At 41.2% G+C, this 22,043-nt stretch overlaps 1 protein-coding gene across 4 annotated transcripts in view; it reads left to right on the forward strand.

Annotated features, from left to right (window-relative positions):
* LOC139461501 (calmodulin-like) overlaps positions 1-2,075 on the forward strand; it is a 47,690-nt gene extending 45,615 nt beyond the window's left edge. For all 4 annotated transcript variants that reach the window (XM_071243001.1, XM_071243007.1, XM_071243003.1 and 1 more), the window contains one exon: positions 696-2,075. In XM_071243001.1, the coding sequence (XP_071099102.1) occupies positions 696-730 (35 nt within the window). In that variant the 3' untranslated portion in view covers positions 731-2,075. The remainder of the gene's footprint in view (positions 1-695) is intronic.
* The last annotated feature ends 19,968 nt before the right edge of the window (positions 2,076-22,043 follow it).

A 22,043-nucleotide genomic window follows, 5' to 3' on the forward strand; every position in this document is an offset into this window, starting at 1 on the left:
TTATTATTAAATAAACATTTTAAATTCAAATTCATCAAACTAAAAGCGACAATTTCCTTCGCATAATCATAAGACATCTCTGCTGAAAGTAGCGCCCATTTACAATTCCGACTATATCATTAGCATATGTGTATGAATAACTGTCTATCACTATCAAAACGTTAAGAGACCCGTGAAGATTCCGGGGTAGAATAGGTCTTCAGAACCCATGCTTGCCGTAAAAGGTGACGATGATTGTCGTAAAAGGCGACTAACGGGATCGGGTGGTCAGGCTCGCTCACTTGGTTGATGCATGTCATCGACCCCAATTGCGTGGATCGATGCTCATGATATCAATCACTGCATTGTCTGATCCAGACTCGATTATCATAGCTGGAATATTGCTGAGTGCGACGTTAAACAACAAACATACAAACAAAAAGTTAAGACACCAGGTATTCGCGAAAATTAAGTTTGTGTTATGGCGAACTATGGGTTATATTCATTCCCAATTAAATAATGAGTTGTTACTTTTAATTGTTACGGCACCATCTATCCTGGGATATCTTGTGTCGTTGAATGTGTGCAGTATAGGCAGCAATCTCCCACGTCATCTAGTCCACATCGTCACAATCATCATCAATTTGAGTTATCAATCAATTCCCATGGCCACAGTCACGTTTACGTTCATTATGTCCTGTCTCTCACATTTGCAGACATTGTGAGAGCCCTGCAGAGCGCCAACACGTGATATCATCTCCCTTCAAATCGACTAATCTCAGTCCGCACTTTTCACTCACCGAGTTAACTCCTTTGGCCCGGACCGGAAACTGCCTTTGGAACGGAAGTAGTTTTGGTGTAAATGGCGCTCCCAGCCTCGAAGTGGCGCAGGGACAGCGAGAGACAAGTGGGCCCTGACTGGGGATAACTTAGCGTGACAGTTTCATCATTCCAGGGCACAATGTGGTACACCTACGTTTATTTCAAGACGTTTGTATGAAGATTTCAAGCATTTTTCTTCCAAAGGAGGACTTGGCTTTGGTGTGATCACGGTTTTTGCAATACATTATATTTCATATTTATCTATTTTTTCACTTTTAACCAACTTGTTAATGATACTGGGTATTTTATTTCTCCCCACCTGTGTTTCGTCTCACCATATGGTATAAGGGTCCCCCTGGACGTTCCAAACATATCATGCACTATGTATAGAAGTGACCTTGTGTTTTATTGCGATTGGTGTTCGAGCGGGCTCGAACACTGACAATGAACAGTTGTACTCGTTTTTTACACTTTTTACCAGAGATATTCCATATGTACACAAAGCACACGCGACTACATGAACGCATATTTATAACAGTCGACTACGTATATCAAGTATATGCAAGTATATATTTTACAGTCAGACTGTGAAATTAGTCATTTCATGAAATGAAACATTATACATACATATTAAGCTCTACACTTCACACATCTTTTGCCTGATGTTGGATGCTATTCTGTGACAAGTATTTTATTCAAAAATTCCCATAAAACACGCTTTATTAAAGTAAAGTAATAGGATTTAATAATTTGATACCTTTATGATTAAAATATACAGTTATATTCAGTACAAGGTTATACATTATGGAGTCACCTGGGCGTTTTTGCCTTACGTATTCTACTATTTTATCACCAACGTAGATATAGATCCACATACGTGTTTACCTTGATGTTCACTCTCTGCACCCACACAGTCTGGTGTGGACATGGACCTTTACCATTTGGACAGCCACTTTTATGCATTGAAGTGACCCCTTAACACCCACAGCATGTCCAATAGGATACTGCAGTATACACACTGGCATACTGCCATACACTATTTCATGATTTTACTATCAATCATATATGACCAGATCTGCTGAATGTGATAGGGTTCGTTTCTCATAAATTAACAAATTGATATCTGTTTCGTGCAAACCGTTGCAGGACTCGATGTATACGTCTTCCACTCTACATAAGTCAATACCTATAACATCATGGTTCTACTCAGTACCTTCGATCGCAATACTGGTCTGTGTATACTACTCAATTTACATAGGGACAGTGGGGCATGGAAGCTTATAACTTCCAAATTGTAAGTCATCAGGTCTTTGAAAGGCATTTAGAAGTGAGACACGTGAGGAAGAGAATGTATGGTTGTCAACTACTTTATTGTGAGGAACACAACGTTTCGGAGTGAATACTTGAATGTTCTCTGCCTCATAGCACTTATTCACCTGATGAAGGAGTAAGAATATACTCCGAAACGCTGTGTTCCTCATAATAATGAAGTTGACATCAATATTTTTTGCCATTGTGTAAGCGGTGTATGGCATGTGATAGGACAACTTCTATCAAACGCTGATTCGTACAATGTTCCTGTACTTTGAGAATGGTATTAATTATGGACATTATTGTTTTGTCGTTTTCAGAATCTTTAAGAGAGATCTTTAAGCATTGATAGAAGACGTGTTGTTTGTCAGTGATCATATGGCAATAGTTAGAACTCGTTCAGTGTAACATGACCGAATTCGAAGCTATCGCCACGAATGTCATTGTGTCTCACAATACATTCAAACTCATTGCAAACGTGTTTTTCAAAAACGCATTGAAGTCTCATTTAAAGCTCAAGTTCGGTTGAATTCATTGTCGAGCCGAGTTTATATTAAGAAAAAAGCAGTTAAGAAGTCAAAGGATGACACGCTTTCAGTATATATCTTATTTAGCGCGTATGGACTCATAATGGCGATATTCAAAGAAAAATACTGTGACCCCACTGACAGGGTTGAACTCATGTGTAGGTCTGGCGTAGGGCATCGGTACATACAGTGAACTTTGGTTGATCCGGAATTTATGGTTCCAGATTTGAAAATGTCTGTATTAACGAGATACGGATATGTGTAAATGAAACATTAAGCATATGTATACATTCCCAACACTAGGTGACCTGTAGGAGGGGTAGCAGGGCCATACTAACAGGATTCCACTGTACATGCACTCTCTTAAAGTGGTACCTGAAGACAATGAATGTTAATCTGTTGTGAACTTTAATTTAATATCAGGGTTGTCAATTTGACGAAAGTCATTATGTAATCTCCGGACATTGGTTCGCCGACCAGGACACTGTGTTGTACGTTTAGAACTGAGAATAGTTCCTCCCCAGCAGCTAACAGTCGTGTGACATCACAGAGCTGTTAAGAACAATTGGCTGAGATGGCTGGAAATTCAATAAAAGACATACGTTATTTCTGTTGGTGTAGACACAACTCGCTGGCGGGTCAGTCCATGTCTATTAAACGATATCAACTATTGTACAAAAGAGTGATCTGTAGCCTAATATAGGAGCTTTGGGTATCTTTCTATTTTTCCACGTCTTTACGAAGGGTTCAAACATTCCATTGGAAGCACAGACGTGTCCACTCACATCGTACTTACAATATTTGCCTTCGCTCGTTAAAGTAATGATTTGTTTTAACTGAACTGGAGAGTGTAAGACAATGGTCCGGTTCAGTCATGTTTAGAGAGTCATAACGAATGAAGGTAAATATGTTTGAAACTGGTCGTTCACAGTCTGAAAACACCTTTTATCACCATGCTAATCACGGATATGCATTCATTGACACAACCCCTGAGTGGCAGGAAGATGATAGTCATGGTCAACTTACCTGAAGTATCCCATGGCAACTGGGTTTAACTATTACAAACACACGTTTCTTAAAAAAGGATGACGCCAGTTAGTGGTAACGCAGTCTGAGATGAAAGGTGTAGTCAGACTTGACCAGTGCGTGCATTACAACATTTATTGAAATTTTACACTTTGCATCACTTGTTTATTTATATTATTATTCATTTTTCAATGTAAATAAATTATTTTCTTTGACTTTGTGCTTAGTGTTATTCTGTATTCTGTGTACTGTAGGTACATTGAGTGAGTGAGTGAGTATGGTTTTACGCCGCTTTAAGCAATATTCCAGAAATATCACGGCGGGGGACACCAGAAATGGGCTTCACACATTGTACCCATGTCGGGAATCTAACCCGGGTCTTCGGCGTGACGAGCGAACGCTTTAACCACTAGGCTACCCGACCGCCCCTCTGTAGGTACATCGATTGAGTCCATACAATGTCCGTACGGTGGCTGGCGGTGTACAAATAGTGATAGACATAGCGACACAAACCAGTGCTCAAACGGTGACAAAGTGTTTGACAGACAATATACACAAGTGATTGACAATCAATGCACACAGTGATTGATACCGAATTTACACAATGTGATTGATACAATGTGTACACCCATGATTGATTGATCAAGTGATTGATGCACAATATACTCACGTGATTGACACACACTGTATGACAATAATAAGCACGAGATGACACTCAAAATTTACATATGCATATAGTCGTGTAGATGCATTTGCGCGCCCACCCGAACTAAATTGAGTGCACTATTCAACTGTGCACCTTTTGTTAGCCCACCTACCCTATTAGGTGTGCACTATGCAACTGTGCACATTTGTGCGCCCACCCACCTTATAAAGGCCAGAAATCTATGATTGTCCCGTGTGCGAAATACGCATCAGTCGGAAAGCGCACGTTAAATCTACAAAGTAAGTAAGTAATGATTGTTGGTTCGATTCCTGATTCGCCCCGATCATGTATCTTGGTCTTTGTCAGCACCAACCCGTCCTCATGGATTTCGCCAAAGTGGTAAACGTCAGAGACCTGCATCACTTCGGGATTTCCTCCCACATTATGCTGACACGCCGTGATATAACTGGAATAATGTTAAAAGTGTCGTCAAACCCAACACACTCACTCCTGCTGTTGTGTGTTCAAACATGACATCAGCAATGCTGAGGATCTTTATTTAAGACTTTTTACAACTTGTTTTTAGCACGCTCACTATAAAGTGTGCACTATTCAACTCTGCACCGTTGTGCGCCCACCCAACCTATAAAGTGTGCCCTATTCAGCTGTGCACCGTTGTGATCCTACCCATCCTATAAAGTGTGGTACCGCCTCCGTGGTCTTGTGGTAGAGCGTCCGCCCGGAGAGCGGAAGGTCCGGGGTTCGATCCCGGGCCGCGTCATACAAAAAGACGTTAAAAGATTGTACTTGTTGTTACCCTGTCTGGCGCTCGGCATTAAGGGGCTAAAACAAGGACTGGTCGGCTCGGAGTCAGTATACTGTGTCTGAGTGGGGTATTCATGTTAAACTGCGGCATGGTATCTCAGTGAGCTAGCACTATAAATCGGCATCAGTCCGGACTAGTACAAGCAGCCACACACACACATACACGTGCATGCACGTCGCTATATAAGTGCAATAATCTTGGACGCGACGTTAAACCCCATTTCACCTCACCTCACCTATAAAGTGTGCCCTATTCAGCTCTGCACCGTTGTGAGCCCACCCATCCTATAAAGTGTGCACTATTCAGCTGTGCACCGTTGTGATCCTACCCATCCTATAAAATGTGCCCTATTCAGCTGTGCACCTTTGTGATCCTACCCATCCTATAGATTGTGCCCTATTCAGCTGTGCACCGTTGTGATCCTACCCATCCTATAAAGTGTGCCCTATTCAGCTGTGCGCCGTTGTGCACCCACTCACCATATAAAATGCGCCCACATACCCTATAAAGTGTGCCATATTCAACTGTGCACCTTTAAACCTTTCAGATGAAAGGCGGATATGTACCATGTTCAATATGTAGATTGCTTTGACTGAAATTTGTACTAGAATTTTTTATTTTAATGGACCTACATTTCCATCAATAAATATATGGCTTATTATGATTGAATGGTTAGGGAGTTTTAAAAACAAGCTTTCAAAGTGCATCTTGGATGGTATTTTGAAACACATTAGCATCAGCCAATTACACGGAACGTACATTCTGAAGCTGTATGGAGACACAATGTCCGTTGCAAACGTTTTAACAGCTATAAATTCGGTCCTTCTGTACATATGTGGTGTACATAGGCCGCCTAACCCTAAGCCTAAACACATTAACAAATGTTTTATGTTTTACCTACATAAATATCCATACAAAGAGAGAATAATTGTTGAGTCAAGCAATTGTACCACCAAATTTCTGTCTCAAAGATAAACCCTAATCCTTAATACTATCAAGGAAGGACTTTCTTTGTACTCGAAGAAAGTATTTGAGACAAGTGGAATTTTTACCGTATCAATTAACAAAAACTCAGACGATTTGTTTGCCTTTTTACAATCTCCAATAATGTCAAAGCATTACATTTTTCTACTTGGTACACCACTATCTCACATGACAACTTAATGGAAACCGTCATTCTTTGATCCATGGGTTTTTTGTTACAAAACGTGGTGGCCATAGTTATTTCTTATGAATATGGAAAGGGTTTTGTCGCTTTTATTCACGCCAATGCCATTAAAATTTGCTTATTGAAATCGCATATATTTGAAAGAATTATCATAATTAAACATCCTTTTCAAAGGGGGCACGGGTGGCCAAGTCGTCTAAGGCGCCGCGATTCGTTGTGCAGAGTTGCGTCCATTGGGCACGCCAGAAACCTGTTATTAGGGGTTCGAATCCCGGTTCGCCCCGATTGTGTTTCTTGGTTTGTCAGCACCATACCCATGCTCGTGGGTTTCACCGAAGTGGTAAACGACTTAGACCTTCGGGCTTTCCTCCCACTTTAAGCTGACACGGCGTTAAAAGCGGCGTCAAACCCAACTCACTCACTCACTCCTTTTCAAAGGAAAACATAATCGATGAACACAAGTACATGGCGAAACAAAAGCGTGCGCTTTGTCTGTATAAACACCAAATTGTGCACAACAAGCTCCTACGTACACATGGCAATATGAGGAATGTTGTGTCCTGCGTCAACGACGCATGTTTACCATTATTATCGGTATATCAGAATCAATGAAGATAAAAGCCGAATTAATTTGTCATTAAATGTCTTATATACAATATAAACACAATCACATACCTCAAGCAGAGTCATTGTCTTGTGTTTCCTTGGCAACAAACCAACAAAAAATATGCAAAGACGACGATAACCAAAGTCATTAAATATAGGACATAATATAATCTCTCTGTGCAGCATCCTGCCAGCATGGCACGACTGATGTCTTCATCAGATTGTGATCAGACGCAGTGCATAGAAGGCAATAACGACGGGGCCATTGTGACGGTCCTTTTGATGTGTTTGTACTTAAAAACGTATCATGAAGCTGTTGTCATAAAATTCCAAATCAATTCTTATTGGTCATATCTGTTGAAATGATTTAGCAAGAACCATCTGACAAACAGCATTTGAAATCATGCCGCTTTATCGCGATGAAACTGGGAAACTGACGTTGGTACTGTACATTTGAACTACGTGAGGCAGAACTTGCTTGACTTGATTCTGAACCTTAGTTACATACACCGGACAGGTATTTTTGGAACTGATACATAATCACATATTTGGTTGGTTGGTTGGTTTGTTGTTTAACGCCGCACTCGGCAATATTCCAGCTATATGACAACGGTCTCTAAATAATAGAGTCTGGACCAGAAAATCCTATGGTTAATATCATGAGCATCGATCCACGCAATTGGGATCGATGACATGCATCAACCAAGTCAGAGCGCCTGACCACCCGATCCCCTTAGTCGCCTTTTACGACAACCATAGTCGCCATTTACGGCAAGCATGGGTTGCTGAAGAGCTGTGCTACCCCGGAATCTTCACAGGTCTAATCATAGCTAAATACTCAAGACAGGAATTGCTGGACTTCTTCATGTGCCGTAGCTGAAACCTCCACGTAGGAATTGCTGTACCTGATACCATATTTGGTAATGCTAATTACCTCAGACGGGGTTTATTGGACTTGATAGGGGCACGGGTAGTCCAGTCGTATAAGGCGCCGCGAATCGCTGTGCAGAATTGCGTCCCTTGGGCACGCCAGAAACCTATGATTGCTGGTTCGAATCCCGGTTCGCCCCGATTATGTTTCTAGGTTTGTCTGCACTTTTCCCGCTTGTTGGTTTCACGGAAGTAGTAAACGTCTGTGACCTGCATCACTTCGAACTGTGTCCTCCCACATTAAGCTGACATGCCGTGATATAACTGGACTACTTTTAAAAGCGGCGTTAAACCCAATTCACTCACTCACTCTTGTACTTTATACTGTACATAGGTTTACTTCGTACGGGGAGGTCTCTATTTACCTATTTACCAAGGTAAATATTTCAGCAAAGTTTGCAAAGCAAATGACTGCATGCCTGGTCAACATATATGGTGGCATCAGTAGGGAGGATGCAACTTGCAGAGAGAATATCACCGAGAAACACATGCTGCAGTCGTGTGCATCAACAACGCAATGGGAAGGCTGGGTGTACTAATATAATCCTGGGCAATTACCACCAGTGATGTATGGCCGTCCATCCATACCTGCGATACATGGGAGCAGACAATGGTTTCAAGAAAGTGGATTCATTTGTTCGTAACATCCATGGCTGCGCTCGCCAGATCGATGTCAGTGTCATTGGTGCAACACTTGATAAGCATGAACCCAGTCGTACCGACTATGGATATTCGTCAGATCCACAGAGTGAGAAACGTGGCATATGGGAGACGCATATAGGACATAAACAGGTGGATTCTCCCAGTGTCACAATCATCACTTAACTCCCTGAATACACGCGTTACCAATATCTGCATGCATAGCAGTACAACCACAGCCACAGTACCAACCGTAAGTATGTTATATCTTCACTACTACCTACATACATGTATGCTGTGGTACGAGACCATCCCCACTATCTACAAATGCAGTAATATAAGACCATCCCCACTACCTACATATACTGTGGTACAAGACTATCCCACTACCTACATATACTGTGGTACATGACCACCCCACTACCTACATATACTGTGGTACAAGACCACCCCACTACCTACATATACTGTGGTACAAGACCATCCCCACTACCTACATATACTGTTGTACAAGACTATCCCCACTACCTACATATACTGTGGTACATGACCACCCCACTACCTACATATACTGTGGTACAAGACTATCCCCACTACCTACATATACTGTGGTACATGACCACCCCACTACCTACATATACTGTGGTACGAGACCATCCCACTATCTACATATACTGTGGTACAAGACTCTCCCGCTACCTATATATACTGTGGTACAAGACTATCCCACTACCTACATATACTGTTGTACAAGACTCTCCCGCTACCTATATATACTGTGGTACAAGACTATCCCACTACCTACAAATACTGTGGTACAAGACCATCCCCACTACCTACATATACTGTGGTACAAGACCATCCCCACTACCTACATATACTGTGGTACTAGACCATCCCATTACCTACATATACTGTGGTACTAGACCATCCCGCTACCTATATATACTCTGGTACAAGACTATCCCCACTACCTACATATACTGTGGTACAAGACTCTCCCGCTACCTATATATACTGTGGTACGAGACCATCCCACTACCTACATATACTGTGGTACAAGACCATCCCACTACCTACATATACTGTTGTACAATACTCTCCCGCTACCTATATATACTGTGGTACAAGACTATCCCACTACCTACAAAAACTGTAGTACAAGACCATCCCCACTACCTACATATACTGTGGTACAAGACCACCCCACTACCTACATATCCTATGGTTCAAGACCATCCCCACTACCTACATATACTGTGGTACATGACTATCCCACTACCTACATATACTGTGGTACAAGACCACCCCACTACCTACATATACTGTAGTGCAAGACCTACCCACTACCTACAAATACTGTGGTACAAGACCATCCCCACTACCTTCATATACTGTTGTACAAGACTATCCCACTACCTACATATACTGTTGTACAAGACTACCCACTACCTTCATGTACTGTGGTACAAGACCATCCCACTACTTACATATACTGTGGTACAAGACCATCCAAACTGCTTACGTATAACGCAGTACAATACCATCTCTACTCCATTGTACCTCAAGAGTTGTGAAATGTAGACACCAAAGGTTGGAGCTGTATAAATAAAGCGAAAGTTGACTATCGGAAATATGAAGGCATCCCTCTTGTTATACAGTCTTGTGGAGATTTTTTTTTGTCATTCTAAATCTTGATGCACAGATCTAAATATGAAAAAAGGAGTGGCCTCACTGGTCACATTCATTTCGACTTCACGCGGGTGGATCAGTAGAAGGGTCGTCATTGAACGATATCAGATAATCGATATACCCAAAACTAAACTAAAGTTAAACTTCTTGGCTAAATTACCTTGTTTTCACTTTGCCAATACGAGCAGAGATTTCTATTCAAGAGCATAAAGGAACAGATCAGCAATAAGTGGAGCAGATTTGGTGCCCATGGGGATGACTACTTCATGCCAAAATGTCTTACCCCGTATATATAATAGATATTATCAATGGGGAACATATTGTTTTCTCTGTAAGCGTAAGATGGCATTTTTGACATGTTGTCGTGAACCACTGAAGATAGATATGTAACTATACCTATTGTCACCAGCTGTAGTAGCAAATACCCCATGGATCAAGGAATGAAGTTTATCCTCAAGTTTGTCAAGTTGAAAAATCAAACGTTTTGACAGAATTGAACTTGGTTCTTTTCTGAGATTGCAAAAATTCAAACAAGTCTTTTCAGATTTTTAACATCCACATGGTATTAATTCCACTTGTCTGAAATATATTTGTGTGACTACATACATGTAGAAAGTCCTAAGGTTATATCTTTGAGACAGGGATTTGGTTGTTCATTTGCTGGACCCATCAATACATCTCTCTTTGTACGGAGTCCTGAATATAACATGCTGCTTTCTCAGTAAACTTCAGATGTCATTTGCGTTCATTTTTTACCTTTCGTAATCTTTGTCATTGTCATGATAGAGACTTGTGATTGTATTTGTTTTCTCCGTTTCTGTTAACGTTCACTATTTGGCAGAATAAATATCCCCATGAAATATCTACCTGCGTACTATTGCAAAATCTTATATTTATTTTATATGTGTGTATTTCATGCCGATGGTATTACATTTGAACAAATGTTCTGATATTATTTATGTCGTGAATCTTAATCGGCTTTGAACGTGCCCATAACATTCGTCTTTTACAGTTCTGTTGTGGAAGACTTAATGCCTTGAAACATGCAGATACTCCAACCTCTTGAGCTAAGTAATCCATCTACACATTAACCTATAAATAACTGTGCACTATACATGGATCGATAGCAGATCGAGGATGCGACACTTGCAGCCATTTCCAGCTTCTGCTTCGATGGCGCACATCTTGGTCTAATGTGTAATTCTACTTTGTCACAACCTCTTCCATTTTTCGTAAGTGGATAACGCTCTTGTATTATACAGCCTAAACCCTGGTCTCTCTGTCAAGAAATGTGTGTCACATTGTATCCACGTCACATTGTCACAATAATACCTATATGCATCAAGGAAACTCTGAAAGTGCTTCGTATTGTTCCAGTAGAACAAACTGGATGTCCGGATAAATCTCTCTCTGTGTTTAGGAACGCGAAGGTCGAAGCCATATAAGGCTTAATAGGATAAAACTATGCCTTATTGCTCTCTGATCTGCCATATTATATGTCAATCACCTAACTTTGCTATTCAAATCCTCTTGATATCAGTGTCACTATATGTGTCATCCAGAAAGATGCAAATACTCGAATACATCTATTCATGCAACAACCATTTTGTTTGTTATTTGGTTTATTGTTCACCACGGCACTCTGCGGTCTGTAAATAATCGGGGTCTGTACCAGGCAATCCCGTGATTGACACCATGAGCATCGGTCTACTCAACTTGGATACGATAACATGACCACCCGATCCCGTAAGACGCCTCTTACGACATATTGGTTTCTAAAGACCAATTCTATAGCTAATGCGGATCTTCAGGAATAACATAGTGGTTGAAGTGTATCTTGCCGCACGCATCACAGGTTTGACTCCAACGTATTTACAATGAATGGGGATCGTTGCTGCAAAAGACGTAAAATCCAACTCACTCACTCAGAAGATGACCACGTCAATGGACTGGGACAGCTATGGTCGCCAATGGCTGATCAAATTCAAGAATACAAGTAGGACCTGGGTGAATGAAAAATACATTCACTGATTAGACGTGTAGTGTTACCAAGCACATTAAACTGAATGTTATGAAACATATAGCAAGGCAACATCGATGTCATGGGCAGCGAGATCCAGCTAATGTTCGGGATTTCAGCAAAATAACACATTTGCTACATTTCGATCCTGGTAACGAAGGTTAGAATAAACACAGGTTCTTTTTGAAATCGTGTTCCATAAATACGTTTCATCGAAGTAAATATTTTCTCACGATATTTTAATTACATGTTTCTTGCATAAAACGATTATTGATTACGTTCCTGTTGATAAAGCAGTGAGCGGCAGCAAGAATACGATCCCCTCGCATAACATCTGATAAAGAAACAAAATCAGAAATGAGCACAAACGTTTATGAAAGATACCATGATGAAATATAGATCAATACAACGAGTTTAAAATACAAGCAATCACCGTTGAAAGTGACATTTGTGTAACGAGATATGAAACAGAGTTATTAACAAGTGCGATCTCAAATCGACGAAATCCACTCAGTCGCACTATAGAAAGAATACTAAAAAACTCAAATCAACTAAATCAAATTACAATCCGAAAATATGACCAAAATAACTCCGTCCCTGATTTATTAGTCTACGTCAAGATGGGATGATTATTGCCATATCGACAAACAATATTTTTTGCTCTTAAAAAATGAGCAAATCCATCATTTTCGCCCTGTGTCTTGTGAAGCAGATGTGCCAGGCATGAGCTGATTTCTCCAGAGAGTTGTGTTGATTGAGGTGCTGTTTCCTTACGAGTCGACAGCGACCTCTTCCTTTTCAGGCCCAGATTGAGTATTCTGCTAAATGAAATACTCGAGGTGGGATTAAATGCTTTAATTTCGAAAATATTGTTTGTTGGATATACATTTTCATATAGGAGGTACACGTTTTGGGTGCATTCCATCACGAGCGTGTTTGAAAGGTACGCTGTTGAAAGAATAGCAGAAGCTAAAATTCCAACAGTTTCATATGGCTGTGTTTACGGTCTGAGATTAGACCATACCTTACAACGTAACTAGAATGCCCTTTGTAAACTGATATTTTCTTATTACTTGAGCGTAAAGGTTTGGGTAGTTAACTCGAGATAATGTAAAGTACCAGATATATGTCGTCACATTTCACAAACACATATCCTTCATCGATGTCGGTCAGTCCATTTCCATTACTGCCGCTGTTATTGACTAAGGTCAAAGTACCACAACTGTGATAGATGCGTATCGACGTACCGCTGTGACAGTTGTCGGTCAAAGTACACCAACTGTGGTAGATGCGTATCGACGTACCGCTGTGACAGTTGTCGGTCAAAGTACCACAACTGTGGTAGATGCGTATCGACGTACCGCTGTGACAGTTGTCGGTCAAAGTACCACAACTGTGGTAGATGCGTATCGACGTACCGCTGTGACAGTTGTCGGTCAAAGTACCACAACTGTGGTAGATGCGTATCGACGTACCGCTGTGACAGTTGTCGGTCAAAGTACACCAACTGCAGTAGATGCTGATCGACGTACCGCTGTGACAGTTGTCGGTCAAAGTACCACATCTGTGGTAGATGCGTATCGACGTACCGCTGTGACAGTTGTCGGTCAAAGTACCACAACTGTGGTAGATGCGTATCGACGTACCGCTGTGACAGTTGTCGGTCAAAGTACCACAACTGCAGTAGATGCGTATCGAAGTACCGCCGTGACAGTTGTCGGTCAAAGTACCACAACTGTGGTAGATGCGTATCGACGTACCGCTGTGACAGTTGTCGGTCAAAGTACCACAACTGTGGTAGATGCGTATCGACGTACCGCTGTGACAGTTGTCGGTCAAAGTACCACAACTGTGGTAGATGCGTATCGACGTACCGCTGTGACAGTTGTCGGTCAAAGTACCACAACTGCAGTAGATGCGTATCGAAGTACCGCCGTGACAGTTGTCGGTCAAAGTACCACAACTGTGGTAGATGCGTATCGACGTACCGCTGTGACAGTTGTCGGTCAAAGTACACCAACTGCAGTAGATGCTGATCGACGTACCGCTGTGACAGTTGTCGGTCAAAGTACCACATCTGTGGTAGATGCGTATCGACGTACCGCTGTGACAGTTGTCGGTCAAAGTACCACAACTGTGGTAGATGCGTATCGACGTACCGCTGTGACAGTTGTCGGTCAAAGTACCACAACTGTGGTAGATGCGTATCGACGTACCGCTGTGACAGTTGTCGGTCAAAGTACCACATCTGTGGTAGATGCGTATCGACGTACCGCTGTGACAGTTGTCGGTCAAAGTACCACAACTGTGGTAGATGCGTATCGACGTACCGCTGTGACAGTTGTCGGTCAAAGTACCACAACTGTGGTAGATGCGTATCGACGTACCGCTGTGACAGTTGTCGGTCAAAGTACCACAACTGTGGTAGATGCGTATCGACGTACCGCTGTGACAGTTGTCGGTCAAAGTACCACAACTGTGGTAGATGCGTTTCGACGTACCGCTGTGACAGTTGTCGGTCAAAGTACCACAACCGTGGTAGATGCGTTTCGACGTACCGCTGTGACAGTTGTCGGTCAAAGTACCACAACTGTGGTAGATGCGTTTCGACGTTCCGCTGTGACAGTTGTCGGTCAAAGTACCACAACTGCAGTAGATGCGTATCAGAATCAGAATCAGTTTATCTTCAATAAAACATAAAAGGTGGTACAAGACCATATTACAATAAATAATTATGTATATGTACAAATAGAAGAAAAAATGCAGTTAATAACAACATGTGATTACCTAACAAGTTTAATACTAATGGACATTTTTACAATACATCCCGATAAATTCTTTAAATGTTGTGTTTGTTGTTGAAAAGAGTTTTACAAATTTTATAATATTTGGCCATTCAGTATAATATAATGATAGAATGTTTGCCTGTCTCTTTCAAAAATATATACCTGAATATGTAGTGAAATTCATCAGCAATAGAAATTACATAATTTACAGGTTATATTTCCCTTTGGAACATTTTTCCATCGGCCAGTCTCATTAGGTAAATTATGATTACAGGTTCGAAATCGTAGTATTGGAATTGACATTCGTTTTGGCAATAGGTGTTTATCGAAAACCGGAATGTCCTTTAAATATTTATAATATAATCATTTACATCTAGAATTAACTATACTTCTCCATTTCTGAAAAAAAAAGATCTTCAAGTACTTGTTCTACTTCTGACACTAGCCACTTTTTTGTGCAAATTGGCGGATTGCTAAATACATAAGATAATCCAATATTGTCTAATATATCCATAACACATCTAACCCAGGTATTAGTAGTTGCAATAGTCTTCTTTCTATTAAGTGACAAATATTGATATAACAACTGTGAAAGTTTATACACACCAGTTTGATATTAATTTGTGCCAGAAAGATATCATTCGTTTACAAATTATTATTGTTAATGGTAGCCTACCCAATTCGCCATATATCATATAAAGAGGATTTGAATTTCTTAATCCTGTGATAAGTCTGAGGAATTTGAGGTGTATTCTTTCTATAATTTCTAAATTTACAAAGCCCCAGATTTCTGAACCATAAGTTAATATTGGTACCATCGTATCAAAAGCTGATATCGATGTAACGCTGTTACAGACGTCGGTCAAAATACCACCCACTGTGATAGAACCCGTTAAGATCCGGCGTAGAATAGGTCTTCAGCAACCCATGCTTCTCCTTAAAGGCGACAATGCTTGTCGTAAGGGGTGACTGACGGAATTAGGTGGTCAGGCTCGCTGACTTGGTTAATGCATATCATCGTATCCCAAATGCGTAGATCGATGCTCAGGATATCAATCACTGGATTGTCTGGTCCAGACTCGATCCGTATGATAGATATCATCAGTGTATCTCTGTTACAGACACATATCACCGTACCGCAGTCATAGAAACCCATCAGTGACCGCTGACAAGACACCTTTTGATGTACCGCTGTTACAGACACCCATCAATGGCCGCTGACAAGACACCTATCGATGTACCGCTGTCACAGACACCCTTCAGTGGACACTGACAAGACACCTCTCGATGTACCGCTGTTATAGACACCCATCAGTGGCCGCCGACACAAACACCTTTAGATGTACCGCTGCCATAGACACCCATCAATGACGGCTGACAAGACACCTATAGATGCACCGCTGATATAGACATCAATCAATGTACTGCTGTTATAGACACCTATCAACGCACCGCTGGTGTAAACGCCTACGATTTTGCTGCGATCTAGACATGATTAGTGAAAGGGAAGCAACCTTCTATATCCAGTAGCTGGTGAATATGCCAACTGGCATTTGTATGCAACATGCCAGTTTAATGTGTAGCTGAAATGACTAGATAGGTCTCTGCAGGGGATGTACGGGGACATCGAATGTCCATCTCTATATTTGTGTGTAGCTGAAATGACTAGATAGGTCTGTGCAGGCGATGTACGGGGACATCGAATGTCCATCTCTATATTTGTGTGTAGGTGAAATGACCTGATGGATCAGTGCAGGCGATGTACGGGGACATCGAATGTCCATCTCTATATTTGTGTGTTGGTGAAATGAACTGATGGATCAGTGCAGGCGATGTACGGGGACATCGGATGTCCATCTCTATATTTGTGTGTAGCTGAAATGACTAGATAGGTCTGTGCAGGTAGATGTACGGGGACATCGAATGTCATCTCTATATTTGTGTGCAGGTGAAATGACCTGATGGGTCTGGGCGAGGATGGACCATATGACTAACTTCACAACTTCCATGTAAATATATGTACATAATTATATGATCAGTTTCATAAATGCACATAATATTCAAGCTATTGAATGTAAGTCTCAACGTTGACATGACATGATGAGTATTATTCGTGATGTTACTTCCCTCTGGTATCTAAATTGTACATTTTATACGGTCTGTATATCACTTGGCAATATCATTAGCCTTAACAGTCAACGTTATTACTGTTAGTTGGAGCTAGCATTCATGTATTATTTCGCTTGTTTATCTCACTATGGAGAAGGTAAATTTGGAGAGGCACCTCGGCTTCAATTAAATGGTAGTTTCCTTCGTAAGAAACTTGCTTGGCGGATTACCTGTTTTTCAATAAGCAGGTCCATCTGCGGCTCCAGTTGGCGGACTGATCGAAGAGAATATTCTATCGTATATTTCTTAATTAAATTACCCCAGCTCTGAAGTGTAAGGGTAATATACCCATCAGTATGAATATGTGAAGAAAGTACATCTTTCAGTACGGATCTGTAACAGAAATACATCCCTCTGTACGGATATGTAAGGGAAGTACATCTTTCAGTACGGATCTGTAACAGAAAGTACATCCTTCAGTACGGATCAGTAAAAGGAGTACATCCCTCTGTACGGATCTGTAAAGAAAGTACATCCTTCAGTACGGATATGTAAAAGGAGTACATGCCTCTGTACGGATCAGTAACAGAAATTACATCCTTCAGTACGGATCTGTAACAGAAAGTACATCCTTCATTACGGATATGTAAAAGGAGTACATCCCTCAGTACGGATATGTAAGGAAAGTACATCTTTCAGTACGTTAAGTAAGGAAAGTACACCTTTCAGTTCTTTCTGAAACAAGTGTTAATCCCTCAGTACGGATCTGTTAGGCGAGTACATCCCTCGGTACGGATCTGTAAGGCGAGTACATCCCTCATTATCGTCTGTAAGGAGCGAGAGTACATCCCTCAGTACGGATCTGTTCGGGAAGTACATCTCTTAGTGCTGTCTTTAACGAGAGTACATCCCTCTGTACAGATCTGTTAGGCTAGTACATCCCTCATCATTGTCTGTAAGGAGCGAGAGTACATCCCTCAGTACGTATTTGTAAGGGACGTGCATCTCTCAGTGCTGTCTAAAACAAGAGTTTATCCCTCAGTACGGATCTGTAAGGAGAGTACTTTACAAAGTACGGATCTGTAAGGCGAGTACATCCTCCTCAGTACGTATCAGTATGTATCTCTACGATGTGTAGATACTCGGTACGTATCAGTATGTATATCTACGATGTGTAGATACTCGGTACGTATCAGTATGTATCTCTACGATGTGTAGATACTCGGTACGTATCAGTATATATCTCTACGATGTGTAGATACTCGGTACGTATCAGTATGTATCTCTACGATGTGTAGATACTCGGTACGTATCAGTATGTATATCTACGATGTGTAGATACTCAGTACGTATCAGTATGTATCTCTACGATGTGTAGATACTCAGTACGTATCAATATGTATCTCTACGATGTCTAGATACTCAGTACGTATCAGTATGTATCTCTACGATGTGTAGATACTCAGTACGTATCAATATGTATCTCTACGATGTGTAGATACTCGTTACGTATCAGTATATATCTCTACGATGTGTAGATACTCAATACGTATCAGTATGTATCTCTACGATGTGTAGATACTCGGTACGTATCTGTAAGATAAAAACAGCCCCGGGTAAGATGAGAACGTCCTAGGCATGTCAGGATGACGAGAACGTCCCATGGCCCTTGTTAGTGTCTCTTAGATCATAAATACATGTACTCTGCGGTCTACGGCGCCGTTATCCAAAATCTCGGTGCAAGGATCCGCCGCCGGCCTACGACCTGCATCAATTGAAACGGAACAAGATTTGATAACCAGGCCTTAAAATACCACCTAACTGCCAGTGGTGATGAAACATTGAACGGTTTGCAAATTGTACTCACTTGGGAGCTGAAAGTGCCAGGTCGCATTTACTTATTTTATGTGCGCATCAAACATTTACCAAGTGAAGGGAATACATCACAGCTGCCAAGCAATACATTTACGAGGAGCATTTTGGGGTTATATGAATTAAAATCAAATATACATTATGCAACATATCAAGAATGTCAAATAGAATGGGAGTGCTCGTCAAATTTTCTTCCGACAAACTTTCTTACAGCCGCCACAAGATCGGACCATTGGTCATTTACGTCACATGTTCGTGTCCAAAGCGGAATATCTTCATGAAACATCTTCACCAGTTAGGATCAGAAGCATTAAGTCGACTACTTACGACCCACATATTTTACTTCGGAAGAACTCTGACACCGAGTCCTCATCTGAAATGATGAAAACAACAGTCAATGACGCATTTAAAAAATAATTCTGAAGGAGTCTGAAATCTGAAAAACATTGAAAGGTTTGATACATTAGATAATGGATTAGGATTATAGTCATACCAGTTCAGTTTTGAAAGAATATAAAAGTTTATCACTATCCGTCTCTCTATCTAATGATACGACAGCGGATTTCCGGAGTTGTGCTGCAGGCAGCTGCCTTAGTGTACTCAATGACAGTGCGTTAAACACATTCCTTGACAGTTATAGAAAAATGTTAAATGGGATTTAAATGTTAACGTGAGACAAAGGAGGTGTGGTTAACGGAACGAAAAATAACAGAGTGTACAAGTTTCACAGACTTGTGAAATACACCATGCCTACTGAACTAGCATAACTCATATCCCATGACTGATATCCATGTACCCAGTAAACCTGATATGGCTGTACCTAGTGTACCTGATATAGTTGCACTTATGTACCTGATATGGCTGTACCTAGTGTACCTGATATATCTGTACCTAGTATACCTGATATGGCTGTACCTAGTGTACCTGATATATCTGTACCTAGTATACCTGATATGGCTGTACTTAGTGTGCCTGATATGGCTGTACCTAGTGTACCTGATATGGCTGTACTTAGTGTACCTGATATGGCTGTACTTAGTGTACCTGATATGGCTGTACCTAGTATACCTGATATGGCTGTACCTAGTATACCTGATATGGCTGTACTTAGTGTACCTGATATGGCTGTACTTAGTGTACCTGATATGGCTGTACTTAGTGTACCTGATATGGCTGTACCTAGTGTACCTGATATGGCTGTACCTAGTATACCTGATATGGCTGTACTTAGTGTACCTGATATGGCTGTACCTAGTGTACCTGATATATCTGTACCTAGTATACCTGATATGGCTGTACCTAGTGTACCTGATATGGCTGTACCTAGTGTACCTGATATGGCTGTATACAGTGTACCTGATATGGCTGTACCTAGTGTACCTGATATGGCTGTACTTAGTGTACCTGATATGGCTGTACTTACTTTACCTGATATGGCTGTACCTAGTGTACCTGATATGGCTGTATACAGTGTACCTGATATGGCTGTACCTAGTATACCTGATATGGCTGTACCTAGTGTACCTGATATGGCTGTACCTAGTGTACCTGATATGGCTGTACCTAGTGTACCTGATATATCTGTACCTAGTATACCTGATATGGCTGTACCTAGTGTACCTGATATGGCTGTACTTAGTGTACCTGATATGGCTGTACTTAGTGTGCCTGATATGGCTGTACCTAGTGTACCTGATATGGCTGTACCTCGTGTACCTGATATATCTGTACCTAGTGTACCTGATATGGCTGTACTTAGTGTACCTGATATGGCTGTACCTAGTGTGCCTGATATGTCTGTACCTAGTATACCTGATATGGCTGTACCTAGTGTACCTGATATGGCTGTACCTAGTGTGCCTGATATGGCTGTACTTACTTTACCTGATATGGCTGTACCTAGTGTACCTGATATGGCTGTACCTAGTATACCTGATATGGCTGTACTTAGTGTACCTGATATGGCTGTACCTAGTGTACCTGATATATCTGTACCTAGTATACCTGATATGGCTGTACTTAGTGTACCTGATATGGCTGTACTTAGTGTACCTGATATGGCTGTACCTAGTGTACCTGATATGGCTGTACCTAGTGTGCCTGATATGGCTGTACTTACTTTACCTGATATGGCTGTACCTAGTGTACCTGATATGGCTGTACTTAGTGTACCTGATATGGCTGTATACAGTGTACCTGATATGGCTGTACCTAGTGTACCTGATATGGCTGTACCTAGTGTACCTGATATGGCTGTATACAGTGTACCTGATATGGCTGTACTTAGTGTAACTGATATGACTGTACTTAGTGTGCCTGATATGGCTGTACCTAGTGTACCTGATATGGCTGTACTTAGTGTACCTGATATGGCTGTACTTAGTGTGCCTGATATGGCTGTACTTAGTGTACCTGATATGGCTGTACCTCGTGTACCTGATATGGCTGTACTTAGTGTGCCTGATATGGCTGTACCTAGTGTACCTGATATGGCTGTACTTAGTGTAACTGATATGGCTGTACTTAGTGTAACTGATATGACTGTACTTAGTGTGCCTGATATGGCTGTACTTAGTGTACCTGATATGGCTGTACTTAGTGTACCTGATATGACTGTACTTAGTGTACCTGATATGACTGTACTTAGTGTACCTGATATGGCTGTATACAGTGTACCTGATATGGCTGTACTTAGTGTACCTGATATGACTGTACTTAGTGTAACTGATATGGCTGTACCTAGTGTACCTGATATGGCTGTACTTAGTGTACCTGATATGGCTGTACTTAGTGTAACTGATATGACTGTACTTAGTGTGCCTGATATGGCTGTACCTCGTGTACCTGATATGGCTGTACTTAGTGTGCCTGATATGGCTGTACCTAGTGTACCTGATATGGCTGTACTTAGTGTACCTGATATAGTTGTACTTAGTGTACCTGATATAGTTGTACTTAGTGTACCTGATATAGTTGTACTTAGTGTACCTGATATGGCTGTACCTCGTGTATCTGATATGGCTGTACCTCGTGTACTTGATATGGTTGTACTTACTGATATAGCTGTACTTAGTGTACTTGATA

This window comes from Haliotis cracherodii, unplaced genomic scaffold (genome assembly GCF_022045235.1).
Source record: "Haliotis cracherodii isolate W230 unplaced genomic scaffold, xgHalCrac1.p SCAF_1, whole genome shotgun sequence".
Taxonomy (NCBI): domain Eukaryota; kingdom Metazoa; phylum Mollusca; class Gastropoda; order Lepetellida; family Haliotidae; genus Haliotis; species Haliotis cracherodii.